Source organism: Suricata suricatta, chromosome 8 (assembly GCF_006229205.1).
Source record: "Suricata suricatta isolate VVHF042 chromosome 8, meerkat_22Aug2017_6uvM2_HiC, whole genome shotgun sequence".
NCBI classification, from domain to species: Eukaryota; Metazoa; Chordata; class Mammalia; order Carnivora; family Herpestidae; genus Suricata; species Suricata suricatta.
The window spans coordinates 108,284,321-108,298,518 of NC_043707.1; the positions used below are offsets into that span (position 1 = coordinate 108,284,321).

Consider the following 14,198-nt stretch of genomic DNA (forward strand, 5'->3'; position numbering starts at 1 on the left):
CCTGGACAGACAATGCTTCATCCCCTAGTGCAACTGGGCTTTTCTCACGGCACCACCACTGATAATAATAGTAATAATAAGTAGCATTAGTCATTGCTACAGACACCACTTGCTAAGTGTCAAGCACCAGGCCAGGTGCTTCTATATTTCAGCCGGTTTAATATTTAAAACAACCCCGAATGATGGGTAGCATTACTCCTGTTTTATGGATAAGGCTAAATCTAAGGGGCCTGAGTAATTTGCCTAAGGTAACCTAGCTAACAAGTGACAGAGTCTATATGACCCCAAGGCCTGATCTGCTTTCCCCTCTTAAGCCATGTTGTCTTCCCAAATTCTGGAGCCCAGGCCTCTTGTGCATGAATTGGGACCCTGGCTGGCCTTAGGCCCCTCCCTCTTTCCCCAAAGCCTGAGCTACAGCTGGGAGGCGGGGTCTGCGTCCAGGCTGTCCCGGGGGGGCCAACCACCAGCCCCTGTCTCCTCCTGTCCCCTAGCTGGGCTGGAACCACACCCATTCCAGCCCACCCTAGGTCTCAGGGCCTTGATGAACTGACAGTCAGAAGCCCTGTGGCGATGAGGCCAGCTTTCCAGTTTCAGGGGAGGAGGGGGCCAAGGGGATTAGGAAGACAGCTCCCTTCTGGGTTCCTGGGCATCCTGGGGCATGGGAAGGGGAGGCTGGCAGAGGTAGGAGGACTGGGGCCTGAGTGGTGGCCTCGCACATGTCCTGTCCTCTCCAGGCCCCATGGACAATGGACGGAGCACCTCCAGCCTTCATCACACATCAGGAGGAGGATGCTCAACCCCAGCACCTACCACATCACATCACATCACAGGTCTGGTTTTGGGCCTGCTGTTCCCACTAGACCATGAGAGACAGGGAGCTGCATGGAGTCAGCACACAGAGCACCTCCGTGATGCCTGGCAAATGAGTGCATGCAAGATGGAGTGAGATGTGCCTCTGAACGTGTGCCCTGTCCCACCAAGGCCTTACATACACCTCCACCTCGTGTCTCCGGTTCCTCCTCCCCCCGACCTCAGCTTCCCCGCTCAACGATCCACTGGTGCTCTTCTGAGCTGCCCTGAGCATGGCCTGCTGGGAACTCCTGCAAGCTGGCTGACTGGCTCGGGGCTCCTGGGGGCTGGGAGATAACGTGCCTTGTCGTAACCTGTCTGGAAATTGTTGTGCAACTGTCCAGTGAATCAGGGAACCAAATGGCCACAAATGGTGACCAGAAAAGCTCCCATATGGATGAAGAAAGTACGGTTAGCCTTAGCACAGGCTGTCTTCTGGGTTGTCCAGTCTTCCTTTCCCATCTTTCCTCTTTCCAGGCCCCATCAAGACTCCTGGGTACCAGAAAATTATACGCACTGAGCAAGTGTTCACAGAGCGGGCGGCAGGCAGCAGCTGTGACTGAGGCCTGCCACCTGGTCCAGCCCTGCCCAGCCAGGCCTTGGCTCCTGAACGCAGCACTGCTTCCTGCCAGAATTGTACAGCTGAGGCTCCCAGCAGGTGCAGGGAGCTCCCCAGTAGCCCAGAGGCTTCACGGTTGGAAACACCATTGCAGGAGCAGGACAAGCCTGTGGCTGGCACCAGACGGGGAGGGCCTGGAGAAGCAGCCTCTCCCACATTTACCCGGGTCTTGGATGCCAGAGAAGTGAAGTAGCGCATGGGAGAGGTCCTGTGAGGTCATCGGCCTTGGGCTTGGAGTAGGGAAGGGTGCTAAAGGACGGGCTTCTTGGGTCACCGGAATTACTAGGGTGGGTGTGGCCACGGGCATTGCTGGGCTCCTCTGATAGCTCACTCTAAAGACCCAAATTATCTTTGACTTTGGAGCCAGGGAGGCTCATGGAACTTCAAATGACACCCCCCCGTCCCTTCTCTCTCCTCACTCACCCCTACCAACCCTGGGAATGAGTTCTCACTAACACAAGGCCAGTCCTACATCCCCAGACATGGCCAGTCCAGGCTAGGCCACAGACATCCACAGGAATGACCATGTGCCTAAGCACAGCCCACACTTCTCCATCTCAACTGCTCTATAGAGCCTTTGATCAGCCTGCAGCCCAGGCCAGGCCAGATGATGAGCTCCTCAGAGTCATCTTGGGAACAGTGAGGCCCTAAGTGGCTAGAGTATAGTGAGTCTCTAAATGGCTGTCTTCCTTTTCTTCTTCCTTCTTTCCTTACTTCCGTGGATGAACTACAAGAGCCTTGAATTAACTGACTTGCTGTTCTCAGATGCCCTGACCCAGCCCATTGGCCTGGCCTCCCAGTCTGTTCAGCTTCCAGGAAGCAGGATCTGGTGTTTGAGCCAATTCCAGATCATTTATGATGACTGGGCAATGAGGGGTTAAAAAAAAAAAAAAACAATGGCATCAGGGCCGTGCCCTCCAGAAGCTCCTCTGACAGATGTCCGTGGGCAGAGGAAAGGTTGTGCCGGGAGAAGGCGGCCAGATGGGCAGAAGCCAGGGTGAGAAGGCAGCCCTCGGATTCCCTGGAATTCACCAAGGTGGATGCAATTCCCTCCCGTTTCCCCTTAGAAGTGCCTACCTGTGATCCCACTTCTGTTGCCTTCAAGGCAAAGAGAAGGGCGCTCAGGACACTAGTATTCAAGCCATGGTTCTAAAAACAGAGGGGTGCTTCTTCAGCCCCATTCTCGGCCTGGTTTGCGCAGGCAGTGAGCCTTCTTGCAGCTGGAGCTTGCCAAAGCCAGCCCCTTCCTTGGGGAGCCAAGTTAAACCCTGGAGCCTGGCTGTCTCCTTCAGCTTCCCCTTCCCCACTGTCCCACCTACCTGATTTCTGGACCTGACTTCTGTCTTCTCTCTTGCTTGCTACCTACTTGACACTGCCTGCACTTGGCATTGCTTGGGAAAGGGCTGTGGAGTTAAACCAAATTGCACTGAGACCCCTAGAGGCAGGTTAAGCTGTTCCCAACCCCCAACTCGCCTCTAAACCTCCAGAAAGAACAACTAGCTTCCTACTGTACGCGGAGACCGTCTGTCATCATTCTCCTCTCATAAGAGGCTTGGATATTGGAAGACAAATGGCCTGAACTCTGCAGTACCCCTCCCCTGGGCTGGCTGGGGATAGGTGGTTGAGGGGAGAGCGGGGGGAAGGTCTGGACAAGTTGGCAGGTATCCCTGTAGGCCCCGAGCTGTGAAATGAAGGACTTAGGAGGGGATTCTGTGGGTGGTCCACCAGAAGGAGCAGTCACCCTACTTGGCCACGCAATCCCTAGAGAAGCGAACTCGGGCCCTAGGCTGCCTAGAACAAGGGGTACAGAATCTGATCATTCCTGGAGTAGAACCAGACGCAGTGGCAGTTGGAGATCTAACTGCAGGTCAGTGGTAAAAGTACCAAGCGGGGAGAGGTGGGACTTACGGGCTTGGGAACTGGCACCCTCAAGCCCACTGAGGGGTCTGCCGTCCCTGCAGAACGGCCCCGGGATCCAAACAAGGCCTTCCTTCCCTGGCCAGGAATGAGGGTGGATCCACATGAGAGGAGGAGGGTAAGGGGGCTTGGGGAGGCCCCTACAAGGGCAGGGCAGGAGAGGATAAAGATTAGGAGTGAGGCCAGGGCTAGCCAATAAAAGCATTCCTTCCAGGGGGTTCTAAGGCCAGAGTAGGACCTGCAGGGGCTGCTGGAGAGGGACTCAGGGTCTTGCTGAGAAAGAACTCGGGAGGCTGACCTGGAAGACAGACAAGGCCAGGGCAAGAGGGGAAGGAGCTGGCGTACGGGAAGCTCACCACTCTCTCCTTGTAGACGATGTACTTCAACCACTTGAAGTCCTGCCACTTGAAGCCAGCGAGGACAAAGAGAGAATCGCGTTCGTATTGCTCGGGCCGCTGCATGGCGCCCTCAGGGTAGGTGATGCGCAGTGTAGTTTTGCTGCCCACGTCCTTCTCAAAGCCTTTCACTGGCGCGGAGTTCAGTCTACAGAGAGCAGGCCCAGTCAGAGCCTGCCTTGGGCTCACTGCACATAGTCTGTAGGGTTGGGTTTGGGGAGACACCTTGACCCCGGGAGTCCCCAAGGGCAGAGAATGGGGGGCCAGGTCACCTGGAGCCCCTAGCTTTTGGAGCCCTTCAAATTAGCGTTCTTCTTGAGGACTCTGCTGACCTCTAGCCCAGCTGGCCAGATGGCCAGACGGTTCTCAGTGGACTCAGGGACCAGGGTTTGGGCCAGGACACTCTGTGGCCCTGCTGTGGGGAGCTCACCTGACCACAATGTCATAGTCATCAATTCGTGACCCCAGAGACTTGTTGGCAAGGACACCTCCATTGCCCACGATGATGCAGCGGCGGCAGCTGAGGCTGAGGGGAGACAGGCAGAGACCTCTGAAGAGCCGCCCACTAGGTCTCCTTCTCCCTACCCCTTTGGCCCTTGGCTCCATGCCTTTGGCCACGTGCAGGCTGGGATGGGGAAGAACAATGGGCTTCCAGCAGCATTCTGAGACCAAGGCTGTGCTGTGGGTGGCTAGGCCACTTGGGACTCTCTGACATCCCTAGTGCCAGATACTCTCCAGAAAAGTGGGGGTGTGGAAGGGGCAAGGGCACTAGTTCTGGGGTGGTGAGGAAGGAGCCTCTGGTAAGATGGCATTCTAGGTAAGGATTTCCCAAGGGTTTGTGGAGTTCAGGAGAAAGGGCAAAATGTGCTGAGTTTGAAGGCTGTGCCAGAAAAGCAGGCAGAGAGGACAGGCCTGGAGGCCCCAGGACGCAAGGCTCGGCTTATTTTCAACTCAGAAGCCCCCATGCTCCCAATAGACACCAGAGAGCCCTATGCATTCTGCTTCCCCCAGCGGGGGCTTCCCCCATCCAGGGCCCACTGGCTTCAGGACTGTCACTGCCTCCTGCATTTAAGCCCTGGTCCTTCAACTACCTCCACCACCCAGGTCCTCAGACCTCTGACAGCTGAGGATGGAAATATCGTGCCAAGTGCTTTCAGTCCACGGGGTGCAGGCCAGCTGGAGGGCCTCACTTACCTGCTCACCACCCCATGCACGTGCGCTGTGTGTGCATGTGTGGACACGATGGAGAATCTGCTCGTGTCCAGGGAAGGCTGGCGGGGCCTCAACACCTCTGGGCATGCCAGGCAAGTGAGGGGCAGGAGGCTGGGTACCGAGTGGCTCACCTGTCCAAAGCAGGGGTCAGGCGGTACTCTTTGGTGACTGACAGGATGGCTTTGATCAGATTGTCTGTGGACAGAGGAGGGAGGTTATTGTTAGAGGGTCACTGACGTCCCCCAAGTGTTTGCGGATGATGTTGGAGGCACATGCTACCATGTAGGTTGTGGGGGGGTGTGAGGGTGGGGAGAAGGGGCTCTGGGCACAAGGCTGGGCCGGGCCACTGGCCTAGCTTTCTCCCTGATGAACAAGATGGAGGCAGGGAACAGGTAGGGACACTCAGCTCTGTCTGGAGCCAGTCCCCAGGGCTCCCCAAGAACTTTCTGGGAAGTCTCCTCTGGCTTTCAAACGCTCTACAGTCAGGCCCCGAGACATGCATCCCTGGGCCTGGGACCTGCTCAGAGACAGAGTCCACGCTGGGCTCACCTCTGTGCCCTGACTGAGCAGACACCAGAGAGAAGATGAGACCACCAGTGATGAAGAGCTCGTGTGCCCAGCCAGCTCCCCACTCAGACCCCTTTGCCTCACTCTCTGATACCGTCTTCCACTCACTTCTCCCTCTAGCACTGCAGGCTCTCTCTTCCTACCTCCTTTCCTCCTTTCTCCTCTTCGACCCCTGAGGCCTGGCATCCGCCCACCTGTACTCCACTCAGGCTGCCCTCAGCAAGGGCCCAGGACCTCTGTGTTCTCAGATCCTGTGACCACTATTCAGACCTTATTCTTCTTGGCCTCTCTCTGGCTTTGGCAATGGCCATTGCTCTCCTTTCACACTCTGGCATAATGAGAACATTATAATAATATACTGTGTCATGATATTGGCTTTGGAGTCCAATCCTGGCTTGTGCTACTTGGGGGTTTTTTAACCTTCGATAAATCACATACTTTCTTTGTGCTTTAGTTCCCCATCTTTCAAATGAAGATGGTAATTCCTACTCTGCAGAGTCATTAGGAAGATAAAAAGATAATGTACACAGAGATCTAAAGATAAAGTAAGTAAATTAGTACAACCGTAGTGCAGAGCATCTTAGTAACATTAAGCAAAGATGTAGATGTGCACAGACTAAGATCTTGCAGCTCCCCTCCTCGGTAGATAACATCAGAACACTCGCTGGTTTGTTTACGGAAACCTATACAAGAAGGTTCACTGCAGAACTGTTTGTAATAGCAAAGTGTGGGAAGCAACTGAAAAGCCCGACAAAGGAAAACAGATCAAATGTGGTACAAAGAACATGAGCCAGCAGTAAAAATACATAAACCAGTGACCTTTGGCTTTGCGTACGAATACAGATGAGCCTGTAAAGCACAAGCATAACACACACATAACATGATTTTTAAAGTATACAAACATGCAAAAAAACAATACCAGATTTTCAATGGATATATAAATATGTCACAGAAATAGATAAATAGGCATTGAAACGATAACCCCCAAACCAGGATAATGGTCTCCTGGAGGAGGAGAATGGAGTGGGAAGAGATACATGGAGCTTTAACTGTATCTCCTGTTTTATTTCTTAAGCCGGGTACACAATGCTCTGCATTAATCTTTATTCTTTTTTTATATGCTTGAAATATTCCATGTAAAGAAAAAATGCCTCCCAACTTAAAAATAACAACTCCATAATTTTTTTAAAAGATGGGGTGGACAACGCTGTCAGATGCAGCCAAGAGGTCAAGTTGGGAACTGAAAAGTATCCTTTGGATTTCGTGGGGGCACTGAGCAGTTTCACAGGAATGACGGAGAGGCAGAGAGTGCTCAGGAGTAGAGGGTGGGAAAGAGGCGGTGGGCACGTCAATCTTCCCAGGAGAAGGAGAATGGTAAGGAAATGACCTTTAAGGAACGTTGCCTTCAGATGTACTTATGGAGGGCTTCAGGGAAGGCCACAGAGCCCTCCCTTCCCCACCTCCCATTTCACCTCTAAGGAAAAGCGTATTGCTACTAATTGCCCAAGGTCAAGATAGAGCTTGGGCTTTTGTTTTCTTGGAGGGGACTTTAGCAGAAAGGGTATAAATTAGTAGGTGCTCTCTTGTTGATGGGCCACAGACCAGCCTTTCCAGGCCTTCACAGCTTTGTAGGATTGGAGTCTTGAGCAAGGATTTGGGAGAAAAGCAGGCTGCTTACCTATCTGTACTCAGCAAAAATAAGTTCTTCACATGGTTCAGCCCTACGCATTAGATTTGCCCTTGGGGGCCTGAGGTCAAAACCCCCATTCTAGAGTGTCCTTCTGCCGGTCACCGTCTTCTTTTCAGGAAGGGGTGGACTGGCTGAGTAGAGGGTTCAGGTATTGTTGAGTCCCCTGGCCAAATGATATCACCCCTTCAAACAGTTATTTAATTCTGACCACAGCCTAATACAATAGTATTATTTTCTCCATTTAACTGAGGAAGAAATTAAAGCACAGACAAGTCAAGTAACCTGTTCAAGGTCACAGTCGATAAAGAAGTAGTACTGAGATCTGGTCCTTGAATGTCTGATCCTAAAGTCCAAACTCAACCATGCTGTGAAATAGTGCAGGAATTTGACAAAGCATCAGAACCATGAAACTGTCAGGCGCGGGAAAGTCAGGAGGGAATTGTATGAGTGAGGTCCCTGGGGGACTTTGTGGGGGCAGCCTCTGTCTTCTTGGGGATTTCCCACTTGTACCTGGTCCTCCAGGATAGGTCTCCCTCATGTCCTTTCCTATGATCTCTTCCCCCATCAGAATCCTGCACTCTAAGTATCTCTGTCTCTATTAGACTGGAGCTTTTTTGTGGAGAAGGACTGCACTGTCCATTCCACTATTGTATACCTGGCCCTGGCCAAGTGGTGGGCTCTGAGTAAACAAACAGTGTTTGTTCTTCCTGAAGCAAGAAGAGGAAGGGAAAGAGGGATGGGGAGGTGTGGCTCTCCAGCATGGGGACTTCTGAGGGTACAACCCTACCCTGAGTGCAGAAAGGCAGGCTGAGGGATGAGATGTTAATGTAGAGTGGGCCAGGGTTCCCAACATACCTTGACCTTTGATCCCAAAAGGCGGCACAAATTCCCGAATCCTAGCCCACTTGCGGAAAGAGTCATCCAGGAACATGGGTGCTGGCTTGGAGAACCTGGAATACAACAGGGCTGTTGAGGTTCCCCAAATGCAACAGGCTGGGGTATGGACTGGCTCTTCAATACATCTGTCTTGGCAACGGATCTGCAGGAGGACCCTGACATTCCAGCACACTGTCCCTACCCCTGGTCTGTAGGTAGCTGCTGCGTGGGGTCTGACACAGTTTACCCAGTGGGTCCTGAGTTTGAAGGGGCAGGTCTGGTCAGTCTCTATGTGGCCAGCTGTAGGGGTGGAGAGGCAAGATCCGCTTGCCCTGGATGGAGCTGCAGCACTCCGGAAGCCCTCTGGCCAGGTGACCCAGGCATGTACCCCACCAGTGGCTGCTGCCCAAACTGTTTCTCCCATCTGGGAACATGGAGACGACACATTGGCCAAGTGAGCAGAAAGATACCCAAAGACAGCCAGTGCATGGAGAGAGAGTTTTGGAGAGAATTCTGGGAGGTGGACCACCCAGGGTGAGGAGGAAAGAGAATTCACAGTGAAGAGGGGGAAGAGCCACAGGAGATAGATGTTTGGTTGAGAAGAGAAGAACGGGAGTGTCCCGTGGCTGAGAGGCAGGGGTGAGCGGAGGCCTGACAGGTAGGAGCCTGAACACCTCTGCTGGCAGAGACCAGGGAGGGGAAGCCAAGTACCTCAGGAGGTGAGGGAGGGGCACAGGACACAAGTGGGGGTGGTAATGTGGGCCTGGAGGAGAAATGGGAGGGAAATGGGGAGAGAAGGTGAGGTGGGAAGGATGAGGTGATGCTGAGTTGAGAAGGGAAAAGAACGTTTCACTTTTCTTGGGAAAGCCCAAGGAGTGGGCCGGCTGTGGCGCAGGCTTGGGGAGGGTGGGGCAAAGTCAGAAGGGATGCAGGAGGCAGTGAGGACAGAGGGAAAAGCTATAGGAGAAATTGAGCTCTTCAGGGATGTGTGGACAACACAACCTCATATGGAACCCAGCACCCTGGCTCTGAGACCCTTCTTAGGGCACCTGGCAGCCTGGAAGACTGTGTGTTGATTCTCGCTGTGGGGCCTGCTTGGGGCCTTGCTGCCCAAGAATGAATGTGTGGAGGCCTAGGTCTGGGCCCCGTCTCTGTATTTCTAACTCAATCTGAATCGGCTGCTGAAAACCTGAACACTGGAGGAGAGGTCCCTCTATCCCGGGAGCTAGAAGGTAGCCCTCTGAACGTACTCCAATGCAAGCAAATCTTACTCACTTCCATCATCACTGACCATTATAACCACCCTACCCAGGAGGAAGAATACCAGCAATCACTTGGAGGTCTAATATTACTAGATTTTGAAGGGAACTTGAAGGAGGCAGAAAACTTCCAATCCTGCTCCCTCTCCCATTACTCATGGCTGGGAAGACGCTTTCAACACTCGACAGCATGGACAGGCCATTCTTGCAGAGCAGACTTCCTTTGGACTTGAGTCAGCACACTTCCCTTCTGTGTACAAGGATCGTGCATGTCTCTCACACCCGGTATATCAAATCCAAGTGCATTAACATATTTGATGTTTTACCAGAGGCACTGAGCATCCTGGCCATAGTCTATGTGCACCAGTGAGGGAAACAAGGTCCCTGGATGAGCCCGCAGCAAGAACCTCTCTTCCTGTGTCGAGAGCTGATAAAATGTTTGCAGGGGCGCCTGCGTGGCTCAGTTGGTTAAGTGGCTGGCTCTTGGTTTCGGCTCAGGTCATGATCTCACAGGTTCATGAGTTTGAGCCCCGCGCTGGGCTCCTCACTGCTGGGCTCCTCACTCCTTTCTCTCTGCCCCTCCCCTGCTCGTTCTCTCCCTCCCTCTCTTAAATAAACTTTTTTAAAAAGCTGGAAAAAGATCTTTGCAAAGTTTCTCAGGCAGGCTTGGACAGGATTTTATCAGTTTCCCAATATGTACTGGATATCATATGCTAATAAAATCTCCTAAGATCTTGCCAAATGTTCTCAACGTATTTTTCCTTTTCCTCTCCTTTCTTCCTGACAAAGTTTGTTTTGTTAATTTTTACTTTTAAAAAAACACACCTTATTTTTGTTGTAGCTTGTAATATGTGCTAATTTTGGAAAAAACACTGACAGGTGTGTGTGCACGTGTCACACAAATAAATAGAAAATACCCATGATCCTAAAACACACACAAATAAATAGAAAATACCCATGATCCTAAAACACAAAGGCAATAAACCTTCTGGTATATATCTGTACTGATTTTCTTTTTCCCATATTATCTTTTAAACTATTCTGTAGACCGTATTTCATTTTCTTTTTTTAATTAATTTTTTTAATGTTTACTTATTTTTGAGAGAGAGACACACAGAGTTCAAGCAGGGGAGGGGCAGAGAGAGGGAGACACCGAATCTGAAACAGGATCTAGGCTTCGAGCTGTCAGCACATAGCCTGATGTGGGGCTCGAACCCACAAACTGTGAGATCATGACCTGAGCCGAAGTCGGACGCTTAACCGACGAAGCCTCCCAGGAGCCTATTTTTCACTAATAATGAAAACACCGCTATGGAAATATATGCAACTTTCTCAAAATATACAAAGGCTGGATGAAACAACAAAAACAATAAGCTGCTGGTCATGTGACACAAGTTGACCCCCAACCATCAAATGTACAAGGACACACAAGTGAAAACAAGACCGAAAAAGCAGAAGGTGCAACATGAGTGTTAGAGCCTGAACGTCTGCGTTCCCTCAAGTTTGTATGTTGGAATTTCATTCCCGGTGTGACGGTGCTTGGAGGTGGGGACCTTTGGGAGGTAATTAGGGCATGAGAATAGAGGCTTTCTGAGTGGGGTTAGTGCCCTTATCTGAAGATGCTAGAGAGTTAATGAGCTCTCTTTTGACCCTAGGAGGATAGATACAAGGAGAAGTCTGTCCTCTGATGCCTCTCACCAGAACCGACCCTGCTGGTACAACGGTCTCCGACTTCCAGCCTCCAGAACTGTGAGAAATACAGTTCTGTTGTTGAGAAGCCACCCAGTTTACGGTAGTTTGTTATAGCACCTAGAGCCATGAACAAAAAAAATTCATGGGAGAGAGCCCGACAAAGCATTAAATGGGTCTGATAAGTGTTTCTTAAAAATCTTTGCCTAGGGGCGCCTGGGCGGCTCAGTCGGTTAAGCCTCCGACTTCGGCTCAGGTCATATTTCACGTTCGTGGGTTCGAGCCCCGCGTCGGGCTCTGTGCTGACAGCTAGCTCAGAGCCTGGAGCCTGCTTCCGGTTCTGTGTCTCCTTCTCTCTCTGCCCCTCCCCCTCTCATGCTCTGTCTCTCTCTGTATCCAAAAAAAAAAAAAAAAAAATCTTTGCCTCTGGGGGTGCCTGCATGGGTCAGTTGGTTAAGCGGCTGACTCTTGATTTCAGCTCAGGTCATGATCCTGCAGTTCATGCGTTAGAACCCCGTGTTGGACTCTGCGCTGTTGACAGTGCAGAGCCTGCTTGGGATTCTCTCTCCTTCTCTGACCCGCCCCTGCTTGTGCACTTGCTCATTTTCTCTTTCTTAAAAATAAATATAGAGGGGCGCCTGGGTGGCTCAGTCAGTTAAGCATCGGACTTCAGCTCAGGTCATGATCTCACATGTGGTTTGTGGGTTCGAGCCCCATGATGGGCTCTGTGCTGACAGCTAGCTCAGAGTCTGGAGCCTGTCTTTGGTTTCTGTGACCCCCTCTCTCTCTGACCCTCCCCTTCTCATGCTGTCTCTCTCTCTCTCTCAAAAATAAATTATAAAAAAATTTTTTTTAAATAAAGAAAAATAAAGAAAGAAAATTTTAAAAAATCTTTGCCTCTAGTGTACAACCTATTTATTTCTTGTTTTTATTATCTGTTTTTAAACATTGTCCATTTCACCTTGCTCTTTTATTGGGTCTTTCTGTTTTAGATACTTATTTTGTGGACCTTCTTTATTCCTTGAGAGAGTAAATCATTCTCCTCTAACATTTCTTTCTGCTAGTTGGGTGCACCTTTGTGCAAAGGGTACTCTTTTTTTCCTCCTGTGGAGATATTTTAAAAACTTTTTATTATGGGAAATTTCAAATATGCACAAAAGTTGAAAAACAAACCAGTGAATCCCCATGGACCCATTACGCAGATGCAGCAATTATCAATCATGATCAATTTTGTTTCCCTTCTACCCTATCTACTTTCTTTGTGTATTATTTTGGAAATTCCCAGAAATCATACCATTTCATCCATAGAATACTTTATTTAGCATTAATTTCTAGAAGACAAGTACATCTTTAAAAACCTAACTACAGAGGCACCCTGTGTGAGGCTCAGTCAGTTAAGCATCTGATTTCAGCTCAGGTCATGATTTTCTGGTTCATGGATTCAAGCCCTGCGTTGGGTTCTGTGCTTAGAGCCTGGAGCCTGCTTTAGATTCTGTGTCTCCCTCTCTCTCTGCTCCTCCCCTGCTCATGCTCTCTCCCTCTTTCTCTCTTTCAAAAATAAACTTTAAAACAAACAAACATAACCACACCTAGACAACTCCTCTTAAAGCCATTATCACACCTAAAACACTATAATTTCTTAATAGCAAAAAGTTGTCAGTTTCAGATTTCTCCAATTATCTCATTAATGTTTGTTGTTTATTTTAATAGTTGTTATTTAGATAGTTGTATACCCTATTAGAGAAGCATGGTCCACACACTGAATTGGGCTGGTCTCTAGTCTCTTTCTAACCCATAGGTTTCCTTCTCTCTCTTTTTCTCTCTTTGGTCTTTTATTTTGGCTCCTGAATCCTTCTGACACACTCCAGTCATCAAGGAAAGAAAATGTCCTTGCGTTCGAGTATGTGAAGATGTTCCCAGGTTCATCCTGTACATTTCTTGTCTCCATCTGAAGTCAGACATTTTCCAAGGAGTCCTGGTTCCTTTAATAGAAATGGTATTTAAAGACCACCATCTGGGTGGTTGGGTCGCTCATGTCACTATGGTTAGTCATTTTTCCCAGGCCTTTTCAGGGGAAAAAGGCCAGGAAATAATTTTTTTAACATTTTATTTATTTATTATTATTATTTTTAGAGAACATGCAGGCGTGATAGAGGGAGAGAGGGAGGGAGAGAGAGAGAGAGAGAGAGACAGAGAATCCTAAGCAGGCTCCATACTCAGTGTGGGGACCCACATGGAGCTCAATCCCATGACTCTGGGTTCATGACCTGAGCCAAAATCAAGAGTTGGACACTCAACCAACTGAGCCACCCAGGCACCCCACAAACAGAAAATACATCATGCATTTATACTAGTATTCCCAATCCCAATTCAGGATTATAAGATTTGCACTTACTTTCTTTTTTCTTGTTTAATAGCTTTATTGAGATATAATTCACATATCATAAAAGTCATCTATGTAAGCTTCCTTTATTTTTGTATATCTTCTTTTTTAAAATTTTTAATGTTTTTCAAAAATTTATTTTTAAGAGACAGAGAGACAGAACGTGAGTGGGGTAGGGGCAGGGAGAGAGAGGGAGACGCAGGCTCCAGGCTCTGAGCTGTCAGCACAGAGCCCGATGCGGGGCTCAAACCCACAAACCGTGAGATCATGACCTGAGCTGAAGTTGGATGCTTAACTGACTGAGCCACCCAGAGTCCCCTGTGTATCTCTTTTCAATTAAGTAGACATTCTTGCCTATAGTGGTATCAACACAATTACTTATCTGCTTTATATTAATACATATTTACATATAGATACATGTAGAAAATATACATAATACTTTCAGCATAATGTTACTAACACTTTCATTACTAAAAACAATTTACGATTTCTTTACAGTTCTTTTTGCCTCCAGGTATACCCTATTAGAGAAGTACAGACAAACGACTTCGCTTTTGCCACTTGAAATAATTCTGCTGAGTTTTAATTCATCAGTAATACATAGTTAAGTCCATTTGTTTCATTTTGCTTTTGGTTTTTACGAGCTGCTTATACCTCATTTTAATTTGCTTTTGTTTTATGACAATATAACACTTGACCTAGTACCAAACTAAATTCTCAAAACAAGATACATTCATAGGAG

The 14,198-nt window shown here is 49.3% G+C and overlaps 1 protein-coding gene across 8 annotated transcripts in view; it reads right to left on the reverse strand.

Moving 5' to 3' along the window:
- The window catches only part of ST3GAL3 (ST3 beta-galactoside alpha-2,3-sialyltransferase 3), a 204,264-nt gene that overhangs the window by 18,526 nt on the left and 171,540 nt on the right, over window positions 1–14,198 (reverse strand). For all 8 annotated transcript variants that reach the window (XM_029948432.1, XM_029948429.1, XM_029948431.1 and 5 more), the window contains 4 exons: window positions 8,105–8,199; window positions 5,124–5,187; window positions 4,211–4,306; window positions 3,742–3,928 (listed from right to left, as the gene is read on the reverse strand). In XM_029948432.1, the coding sequence (XP_029804292.1) occupies window positions 3,742–3,928; window positions 4,211–4,306; window positions 5,124–5,187; window positions 8,105–8,199 (442 nt within the window). The remainder of the gene's footprint in view (window positions 1–3,741; window positions 3,929–4,210; window positions 4,307–5,123; window positions 5,188–8,104; window positions 8,200–14,198) is intronic.